General features: G+C 38.8%; 1 protein-coding gene and 1 pseudogene across 2 annotated transcripts in view; both read left to right on the forward strand.

The window, feature by feature from the left end:
- MTR (5-methyltetrahydrofolate-homocysteine methyltransferase) overlaps positions 1 to 26,124 on the forward strand; it is a 105,980-nt gene that overhangs the window by 11,683 nt on the left and 68,173 nt on the right. For both annotated transcript variants that reach the window (XM_007989889.3, XM_007989890.3), the window contains exons 4-13: positions 835 to 904; positions 2,636 to 2,728; positions 6,410 to 6,516; positions 9,285 to 9,344; positions 10,141 to 10,235; positions 17,752 to 17,852; positions 19,002 to 19,063; positions 20,490 to 20,557; positions 22,846 to 22,925; positions 25,723 to 25,835. In XM_007989889.3, the coding sequence (XP_007988080.1) occupies positions 835 to 904; positions 2,636 to 2,728; positions 6,410 to 6,516; positions 9,285 to 9,344; positions 10,141 to 10,235; positions 17,752 to 17,852; positions 19,002 to 19,063; positions 20,490 to 20,557; positions 22,846 to 22,925; positions 25,723 to 25,835 (849 nt within the window). The remainder of the gene's footprint in view (positions 1 to 834; positions 905 to 2,635; positions 2,729 to 6,409; positions 6,517 to 9,284; positions 9,345 to 10,140; positions 10,236 to 17,751; positions 17,853 to 19,001; positions 19,064 to 20,489; positions 20,558 to 22,845; positions 22,926 to 25,722; positions 25,836 to 26,124) is intronic.
- Positions 10,289 to 14,307, forward strand: LOC140710314 (small ribosomal subunit protein uS2-like; annotated as a pseudogene).

Consider the following 26,124-nt stretch of genomic DNA (forward strand, 5'->3'; position numbering starts at 1 on the left):
CCATCATGTAGTGTGGAAGCAGCTATAGACATTATATAAATGAATGGACTTACTTTATCCCAGTAAAACTATTTACAAAAACAGGCAGTGGACCCAATTTGCCCTATGAGCCGCAGTTTGCCAACACCTATTTAGGATATTCTGGTTATTAAATTCCTGGATGTGGTTATTCAAGACACATAGGATCTTAGGAATTCAAAGGAACTTGAAAATCACGAGTCTAGGTTCTCCCGACTTGGTCTGTGGAAGAGCTTCTGGAGGGCCGTGAACCTTCTTAAATCATAGGCAACACTGTGTGTGTTTGTGCATATTTGCTTTTTATTTCCTGGTGAGAGGGTTCATAGCCCTTTATCAAATTCTCAGGTGGTTAATAATATGCAAAAAATTCAGAATTACTGATTCCAACTATTGTACATGAATCAGGCCCGGAAAAGTTGCAGTGGGAACTGCCTGGTCAGGCAGTGACAGACTAGTCCTTGCACCTGTGTGTTTTGCCTCTTAAGCCTATGCTGTTTCCATTGCTTTATTTTTTTCTTAATTCTCAGAATATTTAACTACATAGGTTATTCTCTGACATGCTAGATGTCTAGGGATTGCCCTTTTACCAGCTAGCTCATGGTTTGGGAGGAGAACCTAAAAGCAGTTCTCAAGGATTCTTATCTTTGCTTGCTGCCTTTCAAGTCTGGAGCTGATATGCCTGCTTGGCTAAGATTTCACTCAGACCTCAGATTAATTTACTCTACATTTTGTTACTGAAGAACACTGGGTATTGGATGGTCATGAATTGTGTGGAGGAAAAGAAGGACAAGCTAATGTTTGTGGTTGATACATTAGGCCTACCAGATGAACAAGTGCTCTGCAGGAGTGGCCAGAAAAGCTGCCGAGGAGATAACTCTCCAGACAGGTAAGGAATGTTCTTCTCTTTTTTTTGCACACGTGGTTCCTTTGATATAGTCAGCTATAACTTGGCTGTCCTTATTGCAGTTTTTCCTTATGTGGCCTTTGGCTTATGAGCAACACTGCAGACGCTGTATTTTACATATTTGTAGATTACTTCTCTGCAGTTGCATGATCAGGCACTCAACATCTTTGAATTGATGCCAACCCTGTGGTCCTCGGGTTGCTCTTTCAGCCTGGTTTAGCCTGGCTTGGTAGCGAGGCCCCTGACTTCCTTGTGTATTTAGAGATGAAATAATTTGTGTCTCTTTGGAAGCACATCATCAGGTCTTTAAAAGTAACAGCTGGCTGTTTTGATGATCTTGGCTATTATTAAGATATTTGATCTCTTTTTTTTAAAGCCACCCACGTCCCTGTGATTAGCTGATATAGGTAGAGATATTGCCTTTCAAGCATTTTCCCTTTATACTATTGATGTCCTTGAAGGCTCTGTGAAACACACAAAAAAGTGTGGCATTAGATTCAGTCTTGCTGGGACTTGAAAAGTGGCTCCTGAAATAACTAGCCTCCTGGCTGGATGCCATCAGAACACTTGGGCACCAGCTGGTAGGAGGCTTTGAGGGAGGGAAAGGAATATAAGAAATATATGGAGCCCCTTAAGATTTGGAAACGTGAAGTTATTGCCAACGGGAAAGCAAAATTGCTGTGAAGTTATACACAGCATACTAATGAAGACCAAAGCAGTTTACGTGAACTCTGTTTCTAAGAGATAGTGTTTAAATTCATGGAAATGCATAGACTATTACTCCAGCAGAGTCACAGGTCAGAGGACAGTGAACCAGCTAAAGCAGGGAGAGATAAGGACATTTTTCTTATACCCACGTTATTGGTTAGCTTTGGGGATGCGAAAGAATATTTGGGCCTGTAACTTGTTCAAAAGCTGGTTTATCAATTAGCTGATAGTCTTCTCCAGTTAAATTACAAAGCATAGTAACCAGGTTATTGAGTGGCTAAAGTCATCAAAGGTAGTGAGCGGTATGACCCTGGCTTCTGTGTAATGAACACAACTTCCCACACCATTTTTAGAAGCACCTGGACTCCAGGGCAGAAGAAAAGTTATTGAAGAAAGATTTGCTTTGCTTCATACTTCAATTTCAGGCTTTATAATTGTTAATCCTGATTTAGTATTTCCTTCTAGTGAAGGGCCTGCAATATGGTACTAGAAAGCATTTCAAGTTAAATGCTACTGTGAGGTGATTTTGCAGAACTTATGTTAAGTTCAAAACCTTTAGGGCTTTGTAAAAATAGGAGGAGAGGGAATTTGTCCAAACACAGCTCTGGTGATAGAAAAGGATTACTTACTGAAATGTTTTAGTCAGTTGTGTGAGAATTCAGAGTTTTGGGGACTGGTTTTGTGGTGATACGTGCATATCTCCTATATAGCATAATTTCCTTAGTGGGCTCTGGGGCAGCCCCATGGTCAAATATATATAAGCAGAATCTGTGAATCATCTAAGTTGGATAAAGACTATAAATAGCCTCTTGCTAGTTTAGGAGAGGTCAAGTTTTATTGTCAAATTGAAAAAAAAGTTTGGGCTTTTAGAGCTTTTTGGATTTCAGAGTTGTGTACAAAAGATTAGAGATCTGTGTTCTAGAAAAAAATCTTATTGGCTATTCATTCACAGCAAAAAATGTTCAGCCACTTAGAGATTTCACACTTGTTTTTCTTTTCCCAAAGGAATTAAGAGGTTTGTGGCAGGGGCTCTGGGTCCGACTAATAAGACACTCTCTGTGTCCCCGTCTGTGGAAAGACCAGATTATAGGAACATCAGTGAGTATTTACCGTATATAATCGTTGATCTTGGGCAAGTACCTCTGTGCTTCAGTAAGCTATAAATCTGTAAAATGGAACCAATAACAGGGTGTACCTTAGAGTTACTGTGATTTAATCCATGTAAAAGGTGTACAACAGTGCCTGGAATATAGTAGACATCTAAATAGAAAGTTAGCTATGATGATGATTATTATTTGAACTTGCTTTCAAATGTATATGGTGTTGTGTTAATGCTGCTTTGTCAGCTGTGGAAATGAAACCAACTAAAATAAAGCTGTAAACTCAGAAGTTGAGCAAATTTGGATACTAGGTTTGTGGTCTGTTATAGAATAGCCCACAATATCCTCATTTATCAGAAGGCAGTCTGTACTATCTAGACATCTGTATTAGTCCATTTTCACACTGCGGATAAAGACATACAAGACTGGGCAATTTACAGAAGAAAGAGAGATTTAATGGACTTACAGTTCCATGTGGCTGGGGAAGCCTCATAATCATGGCAGAAGGCAAGGAGGAGCAAGTCACATCTTACATGGATTGCAGCAGGCAAAGAGTGCAGGGAAACTTTCCCTTATAGAACCATCAGATCTTGTGAGACTTATTCACTATTACAAGAACAGCACAGAAAAGACCTGCCCCCATGATTCAATTACCTCCCAATTACCTCCCACCAGGTCCTCTCACAACACGTGGGAATTCAAGATGAGATTTGGGTGGGGACACAGCCAAGCCATATCAACATGTTGGCATTATACATGTTATAAACTACCATATATAAACGTACTTATATTGAGATCTGACAAAACATCCAAATATCTAGGTCAATTTCTAAGCATCAAGACTGTAGAAAACAAAATGCATTAAAATATCAGAGCTGAATAGTCATGATACCATGTCTGGTAGTGCAGTCTGTGGAGATGACAAGATCAAGCAAGTATAGTTTGTAGGTTTTTGGTTTATGGAACTTTGTGTGTTGTGATACCACACTTTTTCACCAGGAGCTGCTCATACCAGGCTTATGTGTTGTTGATGCTCTCTTTGGTCTAGACATGCCAGTGGGGAGGTAACTTCTCCTTGCTCTTGGGCTGTACAAGGCGAAGTACAGGAAGTCTTCACTTAACGTCATTCACATTCTTGAAAACTGCATCTTTAAGCAAAATGATGCATAGTAGGCCCTCAATTAATGTCATTTCCTTCAACAGAATTTCATTATAATGTTGATTAGAAAGAAAATACTGGTTTTGTTGATTATTAGTCAAAGTTGTAATTTCTGAGAACCTGTCAGTGATGTTACAGGAGGACTTTATTGTATAGGCTTCTCTATTGGATATCTGTGCATTTTTTTCTTTTTTGGTTGGGAGATAAAATGGGGAGAGAGATGATCTCTCATGTGGAAATAGATAATCAAATACATTTCTTTTTTTTTTTTTTTTTTTTTTAATTGAGACAGCGTCTCACTTTGTTGCCTAGGATGGCGTGCAGGGGCATGAGCTTGACTTACTGCAGCCTCCACCTCCTGGGTTCGAGCGATTATCCTGCCTCACTCTTCCCAGTAGCTAGGGCTACAGGCGTGTGCCATCATGCCTGGCTAATTTTTATATTTTTAAAGTAGAGTTGGGGTTTTACCATGTTGGCCAGGCTGGTCTTGAACTCCTGACCTCAAGTGATCTGCTCGCCTCAGGCCCCCATAGTGCTGGCGTGAGCCACTGCACTGGGCGAGTCCAAGACATTTCTAACAAAAATTTTACCTAGGAGTGATTGAACACTTTTTGTCTGAGACTGAAATTGCCCACCAGATAGGTTTATTCTCTGACAGAGTTGGTGTAAGAGCAGAGACAAAATCTGCAGGCTTGCAGCCCTTTATCACAGAGGGACTTCAACTCAACCTGCGACCTGTCCACATCACTGTGGCATGTTTCTCACAGCCATCTCTTAACCGGTTGATTGAAATGAGCTGTGGAAAGAATGATGTATTTCAGAGATGTTGAATAAGGGGTACATGTTCAAGAAATTTGTATACCTTCCTTCTCACTCCTCAGCTTGTACATGGGAAGTGGAAGTTATGTGGCAGATGTTTAGGAACAGCTGCCTTCAGCTTACTTGTTTACCTTCTGTCTCTGCCACCTTTCTTTATTTGGTTTCTTACAAAAGATCATGTTTTTATGGTACTGGTACCAAAACAGAGATATAGACCAATGGAACAGAACAGAGCCCTCAGAAATAATAACCACACATCTACAACTATCTGATCTTTGACAAACCTGACAAAAATAAGAAATGGGGAAAGGATTCCCTATTTAACAAATGGTGCTGGGAAAACTGGCTAGCCATATGTAGAAAGCTGAAACTGGATCCCTTCCTTACACCTTATACAAAAATTAATTCAAGATGGATTAAAGACTTAAATTTAGACCTAAAACCATAAAAACCCTAGAAGAAAACCTAGGCAATACCCTTCAGGACATAGGCATGGGCAAGGACTTCATGTCTAAAACACCAAAAGCAATGACAACAAAAACCAAAATTGACAAATGAGATCTAATTAAACTAAAGAGCTTCTGCGCAACAAAAGAAACTACCATCAGAGTGAACAGGCAACCTACAGAATGGGAGAAAATTTTTGCAATCTACTCATCTGACAAAGGGCTATTATCTGGAATCTACAAAGAACTAAAATTTACAAGAAAGAAACAACCCCATCAACAAGTGGGCGAAGGATTGAACAGACACTTCTCAAAAGAAGACATTTATGCACCCAATAGACACATGAAAAAATGCTCATCATCACTGGCCATCAAAGAAATGCAAATCAAAACCACAATGAGATACCATCTTACACCAGTTAGAATGGCGATCATTAAAAAGTCAGGAAACAACAGGTGCTGGAGAGGATGTGGAGAAATAGGAACACTTTTACACTGTTGGTAGGACTGTAAACTAGTTCAACCATTGTGGAAGACAGTGTGGTGATTCCCCAAGGATCTAGAACTAGAAATACCGTTTGACCCAGCCATCCCATTATATTTTGGATATACCCAAAGGATTATAAATCATGCTGCTATAAAGACACACGCACACATATGTTTATTGTGGCACTATTCACAATAGTGAAGACTTGGAACCAACCCAAATGTCCAACAATGATAGACTGGATTAAGAAAATGTGGCACATACACACCATGGAATACTATGCAGCCACAATAGTTCATGTCCTTTGTAGGGATATGGATGGATGAAGCTGGAAACCATCATTCTCAGCAAACTATCGCAAGGACAAAAAAACAAACACTGTGTGTTCTCACTCATAGGTGGGAATTGAACAATGAGAACACTTGAACATAGGAAGGGGAACATCACACACTGGGGCCTGTTGTGGGGTAGGGGAGGGGGAAGGGATTGCATTAGGAGATATACCTAATGTAAATGACGAGTTAATGAGTGCAGCACACCAACATGGCACATATATACATATGTAACAAATCTACACGTTGTGCACATGTACCCTAGAACTTAAAGTATAAATTAAAAAAATAAAAATAATAAGAAAAAGATCATGTTCTTAACTATGCATTCTAAACCAGCAGTAGTTCACAGGTGCCAGACCTACACTTGAGATACCCTAGGGCCATTCAGAGGATATTGATGACTGATGTCCTGGGTGTGATTTATTTTTTGCAGCATTTGATGAGCTTGTTGAAGCATACCAAGAGCAGGCCAAAGGACTTCTGGATGGCGGAGTTGATATCTTACTCATTGAAACTATTTTTGATACTGCCAATGCCAAGGTGAGCTAAGGGAGTAAAAGCAGACAGGGCTGGGCTGAGGGCTGTGGGAGAGTCTCCTGATGCTCAGAGAATATTAGCCATCATCAAAGTTAAATAAATTACCTGCATTTGCTCCCTTTTATTCTTGAGTGTTTTTAACTGAGGCCAGTACAATAAGAAAAACTTAAACCTGCTTTTGAAGCTTTTAAAATAACTTTTTTCTAATTATGAAAATAGATATTTTGATATATAGCTAGTATAAATGTGTATATAGGTAATAAATACATGCTGCTGGTTCTAAATTTGAAAGATACATAAATACACAGAGTGAAAAGTGAATATCCTTTCCTTTCCTAGTCTTTAGTTATCCAGCTCCCTTTCCAGAGACAGCTACTATTGCCAGTTTGGGGGTCCTGACAGATGCTGTACAGATATAAGCATGCGTGTACATGTGTGTTTGTGTTCCTTACATACATGCAAAGGCACATAAGTTTATGGAGAGAGAAGCAAATATCCTTATACATATGTTTTTACACAGTGTATCTGTAGGATACATTTCTACAAGTAAAATTGCTGAATCAGAGAGTATGTACATTGTTAATTTTTATCTTTAGTGTCAAATTACCCTCGTTTGAGACTGGACTCAATTATACTCCGTTCAGCAAGAAGTGTACAATAGTGCTGGTTTCACAACACCCTCACTAGCGCAGTGTATTATTAAACTATTTGACCTTTTCCAGTTTGACAGGTGGTGCCTCACTGTAGTTTTAATTTGTATTTTTCTTACTACTAATGTAATTGATCATCTTTCTTCAGTTTTGGAGCCATTTATATTTCATTTTCTATGACTTACGTCTTCTGTCCTTTTTTTCTATTGGACTTTGGCTTTTTAAAATTGAGTCCTTTACTGAGAAAATGAGACCCTTCTCGATAATGAACAGCAGCTACTGTCCTCCAGTTTGTTTGACATTTGACTTTCTTTATGGTGGTGGTGGTGGTAGTGTGGTGGTGGTGTGTGTTTGTATGTGCGTTTTAATGGTATAGGAGAATTTTTCTTAAATGTTGTATGGTTGAATTTACAGATTCTATTTTTTTTTGTTGTGGAGGGGGAGACTATAGTTACAGAGGCACTCCTCAGTCGAAGAGAAGAAAAAAATGAAAAAATGGCCTTTTCCTCCCTAGTACTTTACAGTTTCATTAAATGTTTAATTGTTGTGGGAATCAGACCACAGGTCCAGAGTTTTTGAACTTTTCAAAAAAATCATTTTCTAAAGTACTTGCAAGCAGGAAGAATGTAGAGAGCCACTACCAGCCTGAAGCTGGATGACCACCCTACCTTGTTCTTAACACATGACTTTCATTGGGTTCTTTTTAATATATCTTTTTAGAAATTGTTTTGTGAATCTCCAGTAAACAAATTATAATTTGAAAAGGAATTCAGATATACATTTTGAAAATGAGAGCAGTAACAAACAAGATAAGGAATATATCTGAAATGAGATTCGGATATACATTTGCAAAGAGTCATGGTATTGTTTAGATTAGAAATAAGAGGGATTAACATGAGGGGATAAAGCATTAAAGATATGTTTTGTTGAGTTTCTAAGTTTTCAAATGTGTGGTATACATTCTTATTATATGGAACTAATGTCCCTCATGATGCATCTGGTATTTATTTTGGAGTGAGAAATAGAATCAGGAGCTAACTTTTTTCCTTTAAAGTTTAGTTCTCCTACCACCATCTATTAAGCATCCTGTTATTTCACAGTGATAGGAATGATGTGGAACATTATCCTTATCATCCAAAATTCTGGAGTGCATTTGGATCTAGTGTTTTCTAGTAATCTGTCTGCTGATGTGACGCTATTGTACCATTTACCATAAAATTAGAATATGTCTGAGTAACTGGTAGGCTTAGATTTTTTTTTTTTCCATTGAGTCCCATCCCCTTTTCCAGATACCCCTTTTCATGGCTATTCTTACATGTTTGTTTTCCATAAGATCTTTAGGATCAATTTGTCTATTTCTAAAGAGGAAATTCTGATATTATTGATTTAGTAACTTTCCATGAAAAAAACCTACCATCACAGGAAAGGTACACGTTAATTACAGGTTGCATTCTGATTTCAGAGAATTAATTGTGAAAACATACATATCTTAAAATCAAGAAATAAAATGATAAAAAGAGAAGATCCATTACCTGGAACTTAATACGTGGACTGAACAGCACAGAATAACATAGGATTTGTACCTTTACTACCTAATCTAAGCTGATGCTGTTTTTTGCAATGATGGATACTGTTGGTTCATATACCTACCATGTGTATGAAAGGATGTGAAAAGCAGGGACATTCTTATTTATTAATTTTTGAGTCAGAGTCTTGTTCTGTCATCCAGGCTGGAGTGCAGTGGCATGATCACAGCTCAACTGCAACCTTGAACTCCTGAACTCAGGCAATCGTCCTGTCTCAGCCTCCTGAGGTTATTTATTTATTTTTAATTTTTACTGAGGAAAGGAAGAAAGAATACCCTTTAGCTCCTCCTCAGAGGAAATACTAGTTCCTAGGTGAACTTTCAGTCAGCTTTTGTTTTGTTTTAATATGCACAGTGTTACACTTGAGAAAGGGGTGCTGGAGTTGTGCCTTATAAGGAAGACACTTCTTCCCAGAGAGCTTGATGTATATCTTATCTGAAGAGGTCTTAGAAAAGGGTGCATTCTAATCAGGAAGTTAGACTAATCTTGGAAACAGTCTCAGAAATAAAGACGGACGTTCTTTTTTCCCTGACAGGCAGCTGTGTTTGCACTCCAAAACCTTTTTGAGGAGAAATATGCTCCCCGGCCTATCTTTGTAAGTTCTAAAGTGTTTGCACAATACATTCTGTCTTCTATTAATAATTGTCCTTTTGAGCATGTTTTTCCCCGCCTTGCATAGTAGAACTATTAATAGTATCTTTTAGAACTCACCTACTTTAAGTTCCATTGTTCACTTCCCTCCCACCACTTCTAGACTAATAACAGTCTTATATCTGGAGAGGCAAGGAAAATGAATCTAGAAGTAGCTGATGAAAGGCAAGCTGTTCAAAAGAAGCCCACTGCAAGCTGTTCAAAAGAAGCCCAGTGCCTTTGGCTTCAAGGCCCAAGTCTCATTAAGGCCCAAGGAGGGGTGGATTTGCATGCTGATGGCCACATAGCCAACACCAAAGACACCAGCCTGCTACTTTGTTAACTCAGTAGGCAGACCTCTCTGCTGAGTCCTAAAATTGCTTGGTGAGAAGCGAATTGAATCCAAACAAGGGTGTTAGATAAGTCCCATGTTTAACAGCAGGAGGTCAGGATAACTTGATGTTATCTCTGGGAAAACTGCCTCTAATAAGACTGGATGTGTGAATTCCAAAGTTGTTTCAGTCATTGCTTTTGCCTCAGTGACTTTCCCTTGTCTCTGTTTCTGTGGCTTCCTGCCTCTTCCCCTGATCTCTTGGCATATGTCTGTTCTGACTGTTATAGAAAGTGCTCCCTTTGAATTTGAGTTCCACATTTCTTTTCCTTGTAAAAGAGCAAAGGAAGTCAGCTTGTTCATTGGATTTTGTCCTTATAGCTATATTCTTGAGTCTGTGTTGTTGACTTTGCTTACTTCGTCAATTCAGATTTCAGGGACGATTGTTGATAAAAGTGGACGGACTCTTTCTGGACAGACAGGAGAGGCATTTGTCATCAGCTTGTCTCATGCAGAACCGCTCTGGTGAGTGATCCATCTTTCTGTAACTTCTTTTCTTTATGGGGGAACCTCTTCTCATGGCTGTGGAATATGACCTGGGAGGGGATTGCTTCCACATGTTTTTACTGTACCACTTCTATATTGAGTTTCCTTTAGGTACTTTCTGACTTTTCCCAAAAGGATTCAGAAGATTGCTGCCTAAATGGGTCAATTTGAGGGACTGGAAAAGTTCTCATATGGTTGCCTGTTTGTCTGTAGGTGTGCCCTTTATAGTTTACGGTGCTTTGCAGATTTTAGGGCAGTGCCACTCCCTATTTATGAGGCAACCAGAAGCAGTCAGTCATGGAATAAGGTGGGAATTCTAAAGCTCAGGTTTTTATCTGTAAAGTGAATATGGCATTTGGCATGGTGGTGTGTGCCTGTAGTCCCAGCTACTTGGGAGGTGGAAGCAGGAGAGGATCTCTTAAGGCCAGGTGTTGGAGGCTGTAGCTCCTGTGAATAACCACTGTATTTCATCTTGGCCAACATAGCAGGACCCTGTCTCTAAACAATTAAATTAACATGACTTTTACAATCTATTTAAAAATATCTCCCTATTTACATTTTATTTTTCATATCAAAATGTTTTAAATCGTGTACTTTGAGTGACATGGAAGAGTATCTGAGTATATATACTGTTTTTTGCCTGGAGTTTTTTTTTTTATTCCTGGGCTTTTTTCTTCTGTTCTTCCTGCCTGGAAGCTATGCTGGTCCCCTTCCCCTTTTCCCCCATTTCCGTCCACCATACCTCTTCACTCTGCTGACTTCTTAGCCTTTAAGACTCATCTCAAGAATCTTCCCTCCAGAGAACATTCCCTCTCTCACTAGCCCAGATCGATGTTCTTTGTTTACTTTTATTTTAGCCTTTGCCATAAAAAGTAAGAGTAGTAGACATTTGTTGAGAGTTTGCTGTGTGCCAGGCTCTGTTCTAAGTGCTTTATGTGAGTTCTTTCTTTAATTCTGGCAGTAACACCTTGAGGGTTGGTACTGGTATTAATGTCCCTATTTTAACAAGAAGGGTACTGAGACTCAGAGGTTGTAACTCACCCAAGGTGAAGTAAATAGAGAATCTGGGGACAGGAGCATACTTTTAACCACTGTGTTATATCACATTTTATCAATTATGTGATGTTCTTTTTTTTCACACTTAAATGTTTGTAATTACAGAGCGCATCTTACAGTTGACTTAATGTCATATTGTGGTTTCTTAAAAAGTGCTATTAATTTAAAGTGCATTAATAGACATTTGATTGGGCCTGACAATTAAGAAAATCGTTGTCTTGAACTGGTTGTAGAGGGCCTTCTTCACAGCTTACGAGTTTTTTTCTGAGCAGTCTCTTCATCTTTATTTCTCTAGTGTTTAGTGGAATTCTTGGCACATAGTAGGGATGTAATAAATGTTTAACAGAAAAACTGAGGGTAGGAAGTGTAGGGGTCTCTGAAGATAAATTTTATCTAGTTTATTTAAATTTTTGTGCCTATCCGTGAGTGTTTGGAGCATTCCTCCCTTGACTGTCTTTCTCTTTTCCCGCCCCTTTGCTAAGTCTGAATTTGTTATGTGGTTAAGTAAATGACACTGTAATGGATATATGTTACTCATGATGTATTTGTCAAAACCCAGAGAATATACAAAACCAAGAATGAACCCTAATGTACACTGTAGACTTTAGTTACTAATCATGTGTTGCTATTGGTTCACATTCTAATAGGTGTACCACACCAATGCAAGATCTTAATAATAATGATGTAGTCTTTCCTAGCGATTAGGTAAAACCTCTGTGTTGTCCTGGGTGTCACTGGAGTCTTTAGTTTGCCGAGAGTTCTCAAGGGCCCCTTAGAGGACGTTCTTCCTGCCACTGCCTCACCACCAGGAGTCCCAAGATGAGGTTTTATTGAGGTCTAAATAATTTATGTTTTTATTTCTTAAGGAAACATTCAGTTTATTCTGACTTTTGATCCATTCAGTGTTTAATTAAAAATTTAAAAAAATAATCCTTTCTATGACTTCAACTACAGTCCATTCACAGAGAGAATGTATTTGCTCTCTATTTCGTTACGAATCTTACAGACTGTAGGGGCAGATAGAAGGCAGCAAATAATATGTGAAAAGGATACATATTCTTACATATATGTAGGAAACTTTTGCTTACTGACTTGCGCTTATCACGAACTATAGAACAGTGGGATAGAGCCTTTATATTACTGGTAATTCATCAAATATTTATTGAAATACTACTATATGTCCTGGAATACAGGCCATTGTGGAATTGTCCACACTAGGAGAAATGCATAAGTAAATTAAAATATAAAATACACAATGCTATACAGAACTATGAATAAAAATCTGGCAATACGTGGGGTAGTGGAGTTCTTGTGGGATTTAGAGACAGCTTGTAAAGAAGGTGACATTTGACCTAGGTTTTGAAAACAGGAGACAGAGTTTTCTCTTCTTTTTGTCTTTTGAGATGGAGTCTCAAAATTCTCTTGTTTTCAACAGCTTGCATTGGTGTGGTACACCTATTACAATATGAACCAATATCAATACATTATTATTAACTGAAGTCTGTAGTTTACCTTAGGGTTCACTCTTGGTTTTGTATATTCTGTGGGTTTTGACAAATATATCATGAGTAACATATATCCATTACAGTATCATACAGAGTAGTTTCATTGCCCCCAAAATCTGTTGTGCTCCACTTATTTATTCTTTGTCCCGGCTCGCTGGCAAGGAATCTTTTCACCGTCTCTAAAGTTTTACTGTTTCCAGAATGGAATATAGTTGAGACCACATAGTATGTAGCCTTTTCACACTGGCTTCTTTCACTGAGTGATCTTCATTTCAGGTTCATTCATGTCTTTGTAGGCTTGATAACTTATTTCTTTTTAACACTAAATAATATTCCGTTGCGAAGACGTACTATGGGTTTTTTCCATTCACATATTGAAGACCATCTTGGTTGCTTCCAAGTTGGAGCAACTATGAACAAATCTCCCGTGGCCTTTCTGTGCTACTCACAGAGGAGTCCATCCAGCGTTGTTCTGGATTCCCATTGCAACTTAAAGGGAAACTTTCATAAAGTCTGGAGCCCTGGATGCCCTGCAAATGAAAGAGGAGGATGTCCTTAAGTTTCTTGCAGCAGGAACCCATTTAGGTGGCACCAATCTTGACTTCCAAATGAAACAGTACCTCTATAAAGGAAAAATGATGGGATCTACATCATAAATCTGAAGAGGACCTGGGAGAAGCTTCTGCTGGCAGTGCCGTTGTTGCCATTAAAAACCCTGCTGATGTCAGTGTCATATCCTCCAGGAATACTGACCAGAGGGCCATGCTGAAGTTTGCTGCTGCCACTGGAGCCACTCTAGTTCCTGGCCGCTTCACTTCTGGAACCTTCACTAACCAGATCCAGGCAGCCTTCCGGGAACCACGGCTTCTTGTGGTTACTGACTTGAGGGCTGACCAGCAGCCTCTTGTGGAGACATCTTTATGTTAACCTGCCTACCATTGCTCTGTGTAACACAGATTCCCCTCTGCACTATGTGGACATCGCCATTGCATGCAACAAGGGAGCTCACTCGGTGGGTTTGATGTGGTGGATGCTGGCCTGGGAAGTTCTGCACATGCATGGCACCATTTCCCGTGGACACTTGCGGGAGGTCATGCCTGATCCCTGCTTGTACAGAAATCCTGAAGAAATTGAAAACGAAGAGCAGGCTGCTACTGAAAAGGCTGTGACCAAGGAGGAGTTTCAGGGTGAATGCACGCTCCAGCTCCCTAGTTCACTGCTACTCAGCCTGAGGTTGCAGATTGGTCTGACGTGTGCAGGTGCCCTCTGTGCCTATTAAGCAGTTCCCAACTGGAGACTGGAGCGCTCAGCCTGCCACAGAAGACTGGTCTGCAGCTCCCACTGCTCAGGCCACTGAATGAGTAGCAGCAACCACTGAATGGTCTTAAGCTGTTCTTACCCGGGCTGTTAAGCAACATGGAAATAAGGCTGATGGAAAATAAACATCAGTTTCTTAAAAAAAAAAAGCTCCCGTAAACATTCATGGCAGGTTTTTGTGTAGACATAAGTGTTCAGTTCATTTGGGTAAATAACAAGGAGAGGATTGCTGGATCTTATGGTAAGACTATGTGTGTTGTGAGAAACTGCCAAACTATCCTCCAAAGCTGCTTTTCCATCTTGCATTCCCGCCAGCAGTGAAGGAGAGTTCCTGCTGTTCCGCATCCTTCCCAGCATTTGGTGGCATCAGTTTTGGATTTTAGCCATTCTAATAGGTGTTAGTGGTATCTTGTTTTATTTGCAATTCCTTAAAAACATGATAATTTTGAGCGTTTGCATATGCTTACTTGCCATCTATGTATCTTCTTTGGTGAGGGGTCTGTTCAGCTCTTTAGACAGTTTTTTAAAATTGCATTTATTGTTGAATTTTAAGAATTCTTTGTATATTTTGGATACAAGTCTGTCATATTCTACTTTCTATTGCTATAACAGAATACCTGAGATGGTAATATATAAAGAAAAGAGGTTTATTTAGCTCACAATTCTGGAGGCTGGGAACTTCAAGATTGAGTGGCCACATCTGGCAAGGGCCTTGTGCTGCTTCATAGCATGGCAGAAAAGTGAAAGGGCATGTTAGCATGTGTGAAAGAGAGGGGACAAGAGACTGGCTTGCTTTGTAACAACTCGTACTTTAAAGAACTAATTTATTCCCTTGAGAACTAATTCAGTCTCCAGGGAACTAACCCAGTCTCTGGAGAAAGACAGTAGTCCATCTTAATGATTTAATCATCTGTAAAGGCCCCACCTCCCGACGCTGTTTCATTGGCAATTCAATTTCAACATGAATTTTGGCATGGACAAACCACATCCAAACTATAGCAAATCCTTTATCAGATAATGTGTTTCGCAAATATGTTTTCCCAGCATGTGGTTTGTCTTCTCATGCTCTTAATACTCTCTTTTGCTGAACAGTTTTAAATCTTAGTGAAGTTCTAGTTATCAGTTTTTTTTTTTCATGGACCCTACCTTTGGTGTTTTACCTAAAAACTCATTGCCAAACCCACGATCATGTAACTTTTTTCTGTGTTATTTACAAAATTTTAATCGTTTTGCAATTTTTATATACGTCTGTGTTCCATTCCATTAGTCTTTGTGAAAGATGTAATGTCTGTGTCTAAATTAACTTTTTCAAATGCAGATGCCCAATAGTTCCAGCACCATTTGTTGGAAAGAATATCCATTCTCCATTGGATTGCCTTTGTTTCTGTCAAAGATTAGTTGAATATATTTGCGTGGTTCTATTTCTGGACTCTATTCTGTTCCATTAATCTGTTTGTCTCTCACCAATTCCACATCGTCTTGATTGCTTGAGCTTTTTAGTAAGTATTGGAGTTGGATAGGTCAGTCCTTCAACTTTTGTTTTTTCTCTCATTATTGTGTTGGCTATTCTGGGTCTTTTGTCTCTCCATACAAACGTTAGAGTCAGTTTGTTGATAGTCACAAAGTAACTGCTAGGATTTTCATTGGGATTCTTTTGAATATAGATCAAGTGTGAGAATTGATATCTTAACAATATTGTCTTCCTATTCCTCTTTATAAACTTGAAGTATGTTTTCATTTATTTAGATCCACTGTAATGTCTTTTTTTATATATAGATCCAAGTATTTCTTTTGTTTTGATGCTAGTGTAAATGGTTTTATGGGTTTGTTTTTTTTTTTTTTTTGAGACAGGGTCTTGCTGTGTCTTTCAGGCTGGAGTGCTGTGGCATGATCGTGGCTCACTGCAGCCTCAACCTGCCAGGCTTAATTGATCCTTCTGCCTCAGCCTCCTAAGTAGTTGGGACTACAGGTGTGTGCCACCATGCCTGGTTAATTTTTTTATTTTTTGCAGAGCTGGGGTTTCGCTGTGTTGCCCAGGCTGGTCTCAAACTCCTGGGCTCAGATGATCCACCTACCTTGGCCTCCCAAAATGCTGAGATTATAGGCATGAGCCACCGTACCTGGCATGTGTTTTTAATTTCAAATTTTGATTGCTTATATCTGGTATATAAGTAAACAGTTGAGTTTTGTATAGTTACCTTGTATTTTGAAACCTTGGTATAATTGCTTGTTAGTTCAAGGAGTTTTTAGTGATTCTTTGGGATTCTGTACATAAACGATCATGTCATATGTGAACAAAGACAGTTTTATTTCTTCCTTTCCGATCAGTATGTGTACCTTTTACTTTCTGTCTTTTCTTATTGCATAGGGACTTCAAATACAATATTGAGTAAGCGATGAGAGTGGGTATCCTTGCTTTGTTGCTTATCTTAGCAGGAAAGCATCTAGTTTCACATGATTAAGCTTGATGTTAGCTGGAAGTTTTTTCTAGATACTCTTTATCAAGTCAAAATTTCCCCCTATTCCTAGTTTGCTGAATTTTTTAAATGAATGAGTATTGGATGTTTGTTAAATAAAATTAATTTTGGAATCATTTCAGATTTATAGAAAAGTTGCAAAGATAGTGCAGAGAATTTCTCTATATTCTTTTAGTTTTCATGTTAACATAATGCATGACTATGGTACTTTTGTAAAAACTAAGAGTATATTACCATAGTTTGAGTATCCCTTATCTGAAATGCTTGGGACCAGAAGTGTTTTTGGATTGTAGAGTTTTTCGAATTCTGGAATATTTGCACTATACTTACAGTTTAGTGTCCTTAATCTGGAATCTGATATGGTCCAATGAACATTTCTTTTGTGGGTCATGTCAGTTCTTAAGAAGTTTCATATTTTGAAGTATTTTGGATTTCCACGTTTCAGATTAGGGATATTTAACCTATATTAACTAAACTCCAGACTTTATTCAGATTTCAAGGGTTTTCCACTGATAATCTGTTTTCTATTCAAGGATCCAGTCTAGGATGCCACATTGCACTTAGGAATCACAGTAAAAGGAAAAAAGTAAAATGTGAAAACATTAGAGATCACATAGTCTGGTAACTTCGCAGTTGGCTCATAAATTCTGGAAGACCTCAGGCCCGCCACCCACTGACAACCTTTTAGGATAGCAGGGTCTCTGCCTGTGGGGTAGGACCTAAGTCCTGGTCTCCTGGACTTTAAGGGTAGCTTCTTTCCACCATTCCATGTTCCTTCTGCCTCCAAGATTTCCCACCTTTTAAATGTTGCTTTCAGGTCAGCTTTTTTTTTTTTTTTTTTAAAGCAGTGTTAGCTTGTTGATATTTCTGCCCCACAGTATACCATGTGAACTAATTTAAGGAGTCCATCCATAGGCAGGGTCTTTCAGCTGTAAGATTATCTGAAGATGGAGACATTGGCAAAAATATTTAGTGCTGCAGGGGACCTCAGTGAGATGGCTTTGAAGGTAGTTGAATAAAAGTGCTTTGAATGAGATTTATTACCCACTTGGTTTTAGATATATTGTCTCTATATATAACTTATATGCATAAATATGAATGAGAGATGATGCTTTTAATATGTTTTTTCTGTTTTTCTAGCATTGGATTAAATTGTGCTTTGGGTGCAGCTGAAATGAGACCTTTTATTGAAATGATTGGAAAATGTACAACAGCCTATGTCCTCTGTTATCCCAATGCAGGTATGTGTTTCAAGGGGGTCACACATGGGGAGATAAAAGTAACATAAGACATGGCGTAGATGAGGTAAGAGATCGTGAATAAAAGATCTTGTTTTGCAGATGTTGGTATAGTTGACACTTAATAAATGAAGAGTATCTGTGTGCAGTGTTTCCCTGTAGACCTGAGGGAAGTTCGGCTCACCCTGAAGCTTCAGAACAGTACAAAACTTCTGGAAATGAGCTTAGTCACATAACTGACCAGAGTTTTGCCTTTGGTGACAGCGCAAGCCTTGTGGACATGACCAGAAAGATGGGTGTAAAGAAGAGAAGAGAGACCCCTTTTCTCTGGTCCATTCTATTAGTAGAAGAGCAAAGGAAGAATCCTGTTTGGTGTTACCTTTTTCTTCTCTGAAAGCTTGAACTTGCAGTTCATTATATGGAAATTTTTTGAAGATATTTGTAGACAGTTCTCAAACTTCCCATTGAATATTGGTAATTTGTTCAGGGTTAACCAGATTTCCCTGTGAATGTATTTGATCACTGCTTAGCTACTTAGAGTGAAAAGTCGTTTTTCAGCCTTCTTTCTCCAAATATATCATTTTAATGCACGATAAATTTTATTTCCCACCAGGAGTAAGATAACTGGAAGCAGATAATAAATAAAATAAGAAACTGGATTGTTATAAGCTGAAGTCTTACTTGGGAAAATTTATTTGAAAGGAGACTGGCTGATTTTTGTTGGTTTTTAATGGCATGTTAGTTGCTCATTAATTAGTTCAAAGGTTATGTAGTATTCCTTCCACCCCCACCCCCAAGCGGCTGTGTAACAAGAATGAATGAATTTCCCTTATGGGAAGAGGTGGGGCTGGGGGCATTCTGTTCTGCCTAACAGTGAATAGAATCTTTTCTTTCAGATGGAAAAGAAATAATAGAGTTTATTTTCCTCTGCAATTTTGTGTGTGTGTGTGTGTGTGTGTGTGTGTGTGTGTTTTAAGTTTTTTGGGAGGTGTGGTATCTCTTTGTTTACTGTGTAAATATTATGTGTTTGTTTTTGCAAGTAATCATTTAATATAAATATAAAATTATATAGTTATTAACATAAAGTCTTTAAAAATACAATGTATATTTGTTAAGGCAATTTGCAATAATAGTTGAATTATCCTTTCTCAGGTCTTCCCAACACCTTTGGTGACTATGATGAAACGCCTTCTATGATGGCTAAGCACCTAAAGGTCAGGGATCCTCCTTTCACTGGCTTTTTAAGAGAGGCAGAGAGATTGAATTTTAGATTTAGAGTCTTTAGAAGGAGAATTTTCCCTGGAGAAATCCCAATGTACATATAACAAAGAAAAGTTTAGCTACCCTAAATTAAGGTACTAGAGGCACAGGGGAGGACTAACTGTCGGCATCCTTATCCTCAACTGGCACTGGTGGCTGTTGGAAAATTCTCACTGGGGTCCACTCCAAACGAATAATTGAGACTTGGCTCTCCTCTGAGATGTTGCTTCCCCTGCAGCCTTCCCAAGTTGTAGCTTTCTGCCGTCACACCCCTCAGACTGCTGGGTGGAGTAGATGTCCCCCTGGCCTCCCATTGTCACCCCCATCATTCTCCCTGTCTGTCATACACTGGCCATTGTTTAATCCTAGGTCATGAGACCATACTGTCCACCGCCGCTTCTTACTGCACTTAGCTACTAATCCCTGGGTCTCTTTCCCCTTGTTCCTTGAATTTTTAGCGTCTGTTTCACTGACATTCTCTCTCAAGCTATTTCTGACTTACTTGTTATGATATCATTATCTTTGTAGACGATCTTTCCAATACTCTTGACTTCTCAGCTCCTTGACTTTGTCTCTTAGTTATGGTGTTCTTTATTCAGTAGCCTATGGTTAAACTCTAGACTCATGCTGTCCCGTATCTAGCCACTACCATACGGTTTTTGGAGCCCTTGAATTGTGGCCAGTGTGACAGAGGAACTGAATTGTTATTTAAACATTTTAAAAATTAATGTAAATTTAAAAATCCGTACTCTATTTGTGTTATTTGAAGATGTGTTATCCAACTCACATTCATTCAGCTCAGCATATGGGTAAAAAAAAATCATTAGATAGGCAAATCTCCCACTGAACTTTATTTTTTGTGTTTATTTTTTTGAGACAGCTCTGTTGCTCAGGCTGAAGTTCAGTGGTGTGATCATAGCCTACTGTAGCTTCGAACTCCTGGGCTCAAGCAGTCCTCCCACCTAGACTCCTGAGTAGCTGGGACTGTAAACACATGCCACCATGCCCAGCTAATTTTTAAATTTTTTGTAGAGATGGGGTCTTGCTGTGTTGCCCAGGCTGGTCTCAAATGCCTGGCCCCAAGTGATCCTCCTGCCTTGACCTCCCATAGTGCTGAGATTATAGGTGTGAGCCACCATACCCAGCCTCTCACTGCATTTTAAGTGGTATAAAGGATTTCACAGCATCTGAACTATTCTTTGCTTTTATCCTATGTCTAGGGCACGTGACATCTTTATATCTAGAGTTAAGTACGTTTGACTCTCTTTTTATTATAGTCTTAGTTGTTCAGGAAGTATAGATGGCTTTTATGTTGAATTGGTGGGAATGAGTTTAGAATTCAGATGAACTTGCTGAAACTTTGTCTTTTCCTAAATGCAGGATTTTGCTATGGATGGCTTGGTCAATATAGTTGGAGGATGCTGTGGTTCAACACCAGCTCATATCAGGTAATAATCACCTATAGACAATATATCTAAAACCAAGTGGATAATCAGATAATACTCTAAATATGTACCTTTTGTTGTGGGCTGAATTGTGTCCTTCCAAAATTTGTATGTTGAAGTTCTAACCCCTACTGTTTCAGAATGTGGGCTGTATTTGGAGATAAGGCCTTTAAAGAGGGGACTAAGGTAAAATGAGGTCGTACAGGTGTACCTAATCCAATATGATTGGTGTCCTTTGAAGAGCGGGACACAAATGTGCACACAGAGGCAAGACCATGTAAAGACACAGGGAAGAAATAACTAGCTACAAGCCGTGAGACAGGCCTTAAAAGAAACTAACCTTGCCTGATGCCTTCAACTCAGACTTCTGTCCTCCAAGTTATGAGAAAATACATTTCTGTTATTTAAGCTACCCAGTCTTTGGCACTTTGTTACAGCAGCCCTTCCTAACAAGCTCATACATTTTTATATTATGAAAAATTTTAGAGAAATAATAAAATGGACCTCTATATGCCTGTCACATAGTTGCCGTAATTTTCAATGTTTTTCCATTCTTATTTCATCTGTCCCTCAACTTTTCCCCTGAATTATGTAAAATAAATCCCAGTTATTATGATATTCTATCCTTAAATACCTGAGTAATATTTGAATGCTCAAAGAGGACAGCTCATGTTTATTGTGGGCAAATACAGGCCTCCATTAGATTCCCTCATGGAAGGAAAAGACAATAAGACAGCAGGTATCTTGAGGTCAGAAGTGTCTTCACTTTGCCTGGTTCACAGTGGTTACTTAAGTCATGTTTTCAAGTGAGCGTATGAAGGAAGGGAGTGAAACGAGCATGACCATGTGTTTCATTCCTTAGGGTTTTATAGCTTATAGGAAGATTGGAATTCAGTGATTTGGAATGTCGTTTAGGACTGTTTATATTTGTTTTTTTCCCTGGAGTGACTGATGATCATATTTCCAGCCAGTCATCTCACTGTTCCAAGTCTGTTTTCATGTGTGTAATATGTTCACTCTACCGAGTTACCTTGTAGTTCACTGCTTTTGTTGACTGATGTGATAGACTCTTAGTAAATTTTATATATATATATTTTTTTTTTTTTTCCGAGACGGAGTCTTGGTCTGTCTTCCAGTCTGGAGTGCAGTGGTGTGATCTCGGCTCACTGCAAGCTCCGCCTCCCAGGTTCATGCCATTCTCCTGCCTCAGTCTCCTGAGTAGCTGGGACAACAGGCGCCCGCCACCATGCCTGGCTAATTTTTTGTATTTTTAGTAGCGACGGGGTTTCACCTTGTTAGCCAGGATGGTCTTGGTCTCCTGACCTCGTGATCCGCTCGCCTTGGCCTCCCAAAGTGCTGGAATTACAGGCGTGAGCCACGGCACCTGGCCTAAATAATAATTTTTAAAATATCTTGCAAATAATTTCTGAAAGCTGTCAGTAAATATCACTTATCTTTGGATCAGCAACTATTTCTTTTTGTTTTTGTTTCCTCTTTAAAAAGAGGAGTTGTTTTAAATGTCTGTGTGTATGTTTGTGTGTATCTATATTTATATCTCCGTGTATATGTTTGCTTCTTTTACTTAGACATTCACATTCTAATTTGGGGACAGTAGAGTAGAGCAATTCTTACTGGTCCTGATCAATTTAGTGGAGTAGCCAGATTTCTGGTTGATCAAAGACATTCATTAAAACTGATAAGGTTCAATGGAGTGTGAATTACCAAAACAAATCTGTAAGAGTAATTATTTTGGAGTTTTAGTGCTTTATGGCTGTGTACCCGCCCTACTGTGTGTGTGCTGTAGTAAAAGCAGATCCACTGGACCTAATTCCCTTCTCTCCTAGCCCCTCTGCTTGTGCCTGCTCCTTCTTGTCAAAGGTGAAATCCTTTTTCTGCTCACATTTTGAGTAGGAAGCAAGGATTGTGTGTGTGTAGATTTGACAGAGTAAAAGACATCTGTGGATGTGGGGAAGGTGGAAGGAAGTTTGCAGTTTGCATTTGTGCAAACTGTCATGTAGCTCCAGGTTCACGTCTCAGAAAGTAAAAACAACCCAGCCAGCGCATAGCCAACGGGCAGGCACACAAAAGGTGCAGTTTATAGATTAATTTTCTGCATTGCTGAGAAAACTAAAAGGCATAATTGTTGCTGCACACTTGGAATTAAGTATATAACTATATATATAGTTACGTTAAATAGACAATTTCATAGTTAAAAATTAGTTTTGAAATTAGTTTCATTAAATATATTTTATTCTGAATTAATGGAAATAGTGTTTTCTCTTTCAACTCAGGGAAATTGCTGAAGCTGTGAAAAATTGTAAGCCTAGAGTTCCACCTGCCACTGTTTTTGAAGGACATATGTTACTGTCTGGTAAGTCATAAAGACCTGGTATTCATGATTTCAGAAACCATTTGTAAAATGTGACTATTCTAAAGTGGTAGTGATATTTGTGCTAGGCAGCTTGCTTATTAGGTTGAAGAAGAATCCATATATTCTTGGCACTTACATGAATTCTAGTGAAGAACCCTTTGTTTTTCCAGGGCTGGGGCAGGATGACATCAACTTTAGGGTAAAAGTGAAGGAAGGCCCAGGTGATTTGCCCAGGTAGAGTCCTTGGTGGTGGCTCAATGGTCCTATCTTTATTGTCCACTGTTTTGAAAACATACTCTTGGCCACAGCCTAACAATTTTAATTTTCAGGTTGAAATTAGTTACTGAAAATTCCAAACTGCCAAGGTGTAATGTTTGGTAATAGCAGCAGCATCGTCCTGGAAAATTGTTTGTTTCTGAAATATTCTTGTTGTAATCTTACATTTACCACATGTTTAGGACTTTACAAAGACTTGTGGTATTTATTTTTTCTTTGGTTCTCAACAATCCTTTTGAGGTACATAGCCTACCTTTTTCAGCATTAATTTTGTGTTCAAACAAGGAAAGTTAGTAAACTAGGTCATCTGGCCAACTGTTAGAAAAATAACTTTAAATTTCATATTTTTGCTTCGGTATGTTAATGATATATTAAATGGTAACTTCAAGCAGAAAAAGTATTTTTTAGAGAACCTGCAAATAACACATATGAGGAATTATGTTCCCTAATAGCTTAGAATTTAACATCTCTCTGAATTGAAATATTTTTGTTTCATATGTTGTCCTATGAAAGGTAAAATAAATTACAAATGACAGCAAAAGTAGTGTCTACTTTTCTCACTAAGAACATAGCACAGAATTAATCCCAATCAGTGAGTGTGAAGTTGGGTTAATAAACATACCAACTATGGTCAGGCTAGCCTTTTTTTTTTTTTTTTTTTTAAAATACTCCAGAAGGTAGAGGATGAGATTAGGAAAAGTAGGATTCATGGTTTATGATACTCCCTCTCTGGAAATAGTGGCTTTTATCAGAGAGAGGTGTGGCAGGAAAATTTATTTTTTTCATCCCTAGAACTTAATGTTAGTGCATTACTTCAGCCAAGCACTAAGAGTGGAAAACATTCAGCCTTTGCCAAAATTGAAACAAGAGAGCCATTTACATAAGATTTTAAAAAATAATTTACATGTAAGAATAAAAGAATTTTTTCTTCAATTTGAATGTCATATGCTATTGCTAAATTGCTTTAAACAGTCACCTTCCATCAGATTTTAAGAGTGACATCAGATGTGCTATTTAAAATTGTTCTTTTATAAACCACAAGCTTGAGAGAAGTGTGATCTTTGTATCAAGTACTTCACATTCATAATAGATCATTCGCACTATGTGTGAGATACTTTGGCGGGGGAGTCACACGGAAATGTCAGCATTGAAATGTTGGCTCCCTGCTTGCCTGTCCTGGGAACCTCAGGGTCAGACTAAGATCGGGGATACCCTGGGACTAGCATGGAAGGCTGGGGCCATGAGGATCATTGCTGGTTGGAAGGGAAACCATAAGCCAATGCTGGGCGTGGAAAGCGATAATCTCAGTGCACCAAGCAGCCTGGAATGCTTTTATAATGACCCAGTTTATAGTCATTATTTTTCTCTGCCTCATAGCTGTTTCTTCCTCAGCCCATGCTTTGACAAAGGTCTTAAAAGCCATTTTCTCTTATTAGCGATGAAAGCAATGATTGTGGGTGCTAATTCTGTGCTTATCAATGTTATTCAGTTTCATTTTTACAATAACAGTATAAAGCAGACACTTTACTGTCTTTGTAAACTCAGAGGCATATGGGAAGTTGCCTCAAGGTTGTTCATTCAGGTAAGTGATTTGAACTCAAGGCCGTCTGTCCCCAGAACCTGCCTATAACCACCTAGTGAGACTGCCTCTCCTAATACTTTAAAGGTAATGAATAGAACAAAAACAGTTCAGAGCCTTTTCTATAGTGTTACTTCACACTGTACGTTTGAGACTGCCTCTCCTAATACTTTAAACATAATGAATAGAACAAAAACAGTTCAGAGCCTTTTCTATAGTGATACTTCACACTGTATGTTTTTACTTCAGTGTAATATATCCACATGTATTATCTGATATTTGCCCCTAAATTGGCCAGCGGCAGGGGAGATGTTATGATGTTGGTAGATAAGGAAACAGGCACCAGAAGTCCACCTGGCTTACCTAGAGCCAGCTCATTAGTGATAGACCTGCCACAGTGACTCCTGTCTCTCAGGTCTCAACCTGGGTCCCTGATTCAACCTTGTTGATTATGGGTTCTAGGCCTCTGGATCAAAGAAATGAAGTAATGTTGTAAACACACCATTGGTGGGATTGAAAAAGCTTATTCCGTATAGCTTCAAGCTAGTATCTGAGCAGACAGCTGTGGAACACCTCTCTTTCAATTCTAACTTTGTCCATGATTTTTGCCCCAGCCTCTTGGTTAAATAGGGGTTGATGATTATTTTTTCTGTTTTCTCAGAGATGGTATGATTTGGTCCTTGAGGTTATTTGCAGCATAAAACTCTGAAATATTTCTTCTTTTGAGAGTCTGGTTGTAAATGTAGATGTAACAAATAGCCTTTGCTGCATTTGAATCTCCCTAGAGACAACTATGGCCCTACTTCCACATTGGATCTCCTGTCTGCTCAGATGGGCTGTGGTGCAGGAACTTCTCTTTCTTACTGAATACATTTGCGTCTGTCTGTCTTATGTCATCAATATGCATTTGCAGAAATTTTTCAAAATGCTTCTCCTTTTAAGGTCTGGAGCCCTTCAGGATTGGACAGTACACCAACTTTGTTAACATTGGAGAGCGCTGTAATGTTGCAGGATCAAGGAAGTTTGCTAAACTCATCATGGCAGGAAACTATGAAGTGAGCATCTTAATAAGACCCCTGAGGCATCTGCCCATGTCTTTGGCTAGACAGCATGTAAATGAAGCAGCTCTCTGCCTTTGATAGTGTTATTAGCAGAGCTGCCAGAAAGTGTGAGAAGATGGTAATGTGTGTTTGCAGCAGGGTGGGCTGGTGGGAGGACAAGGCTTTGAAAAATTGAAGCTGCTATTGTCAATATTTGTTAAAAAGTACTGCATTTGGTGTATGAAGTAGGATGAGATGGGAGGGATCCAGGTTCTAGCTATTTCTATTAATCATGAAATAAGTT

Source organism: Chlorocebus sabaeus, chromosome 25, assembly GCF_047675955.1.
Source record: "Chlorocebus sabaeus isolate Y175 chromosome 25, mChlSab1.0.hap1, whole genome shotgun sequence".
Lineage (NCBI taxonomy): Eukaryota > Metazoa > Chordata > Mammalia > Primates > Cercopithecidae > Chlorocebus > Chlorocebus sabaeus.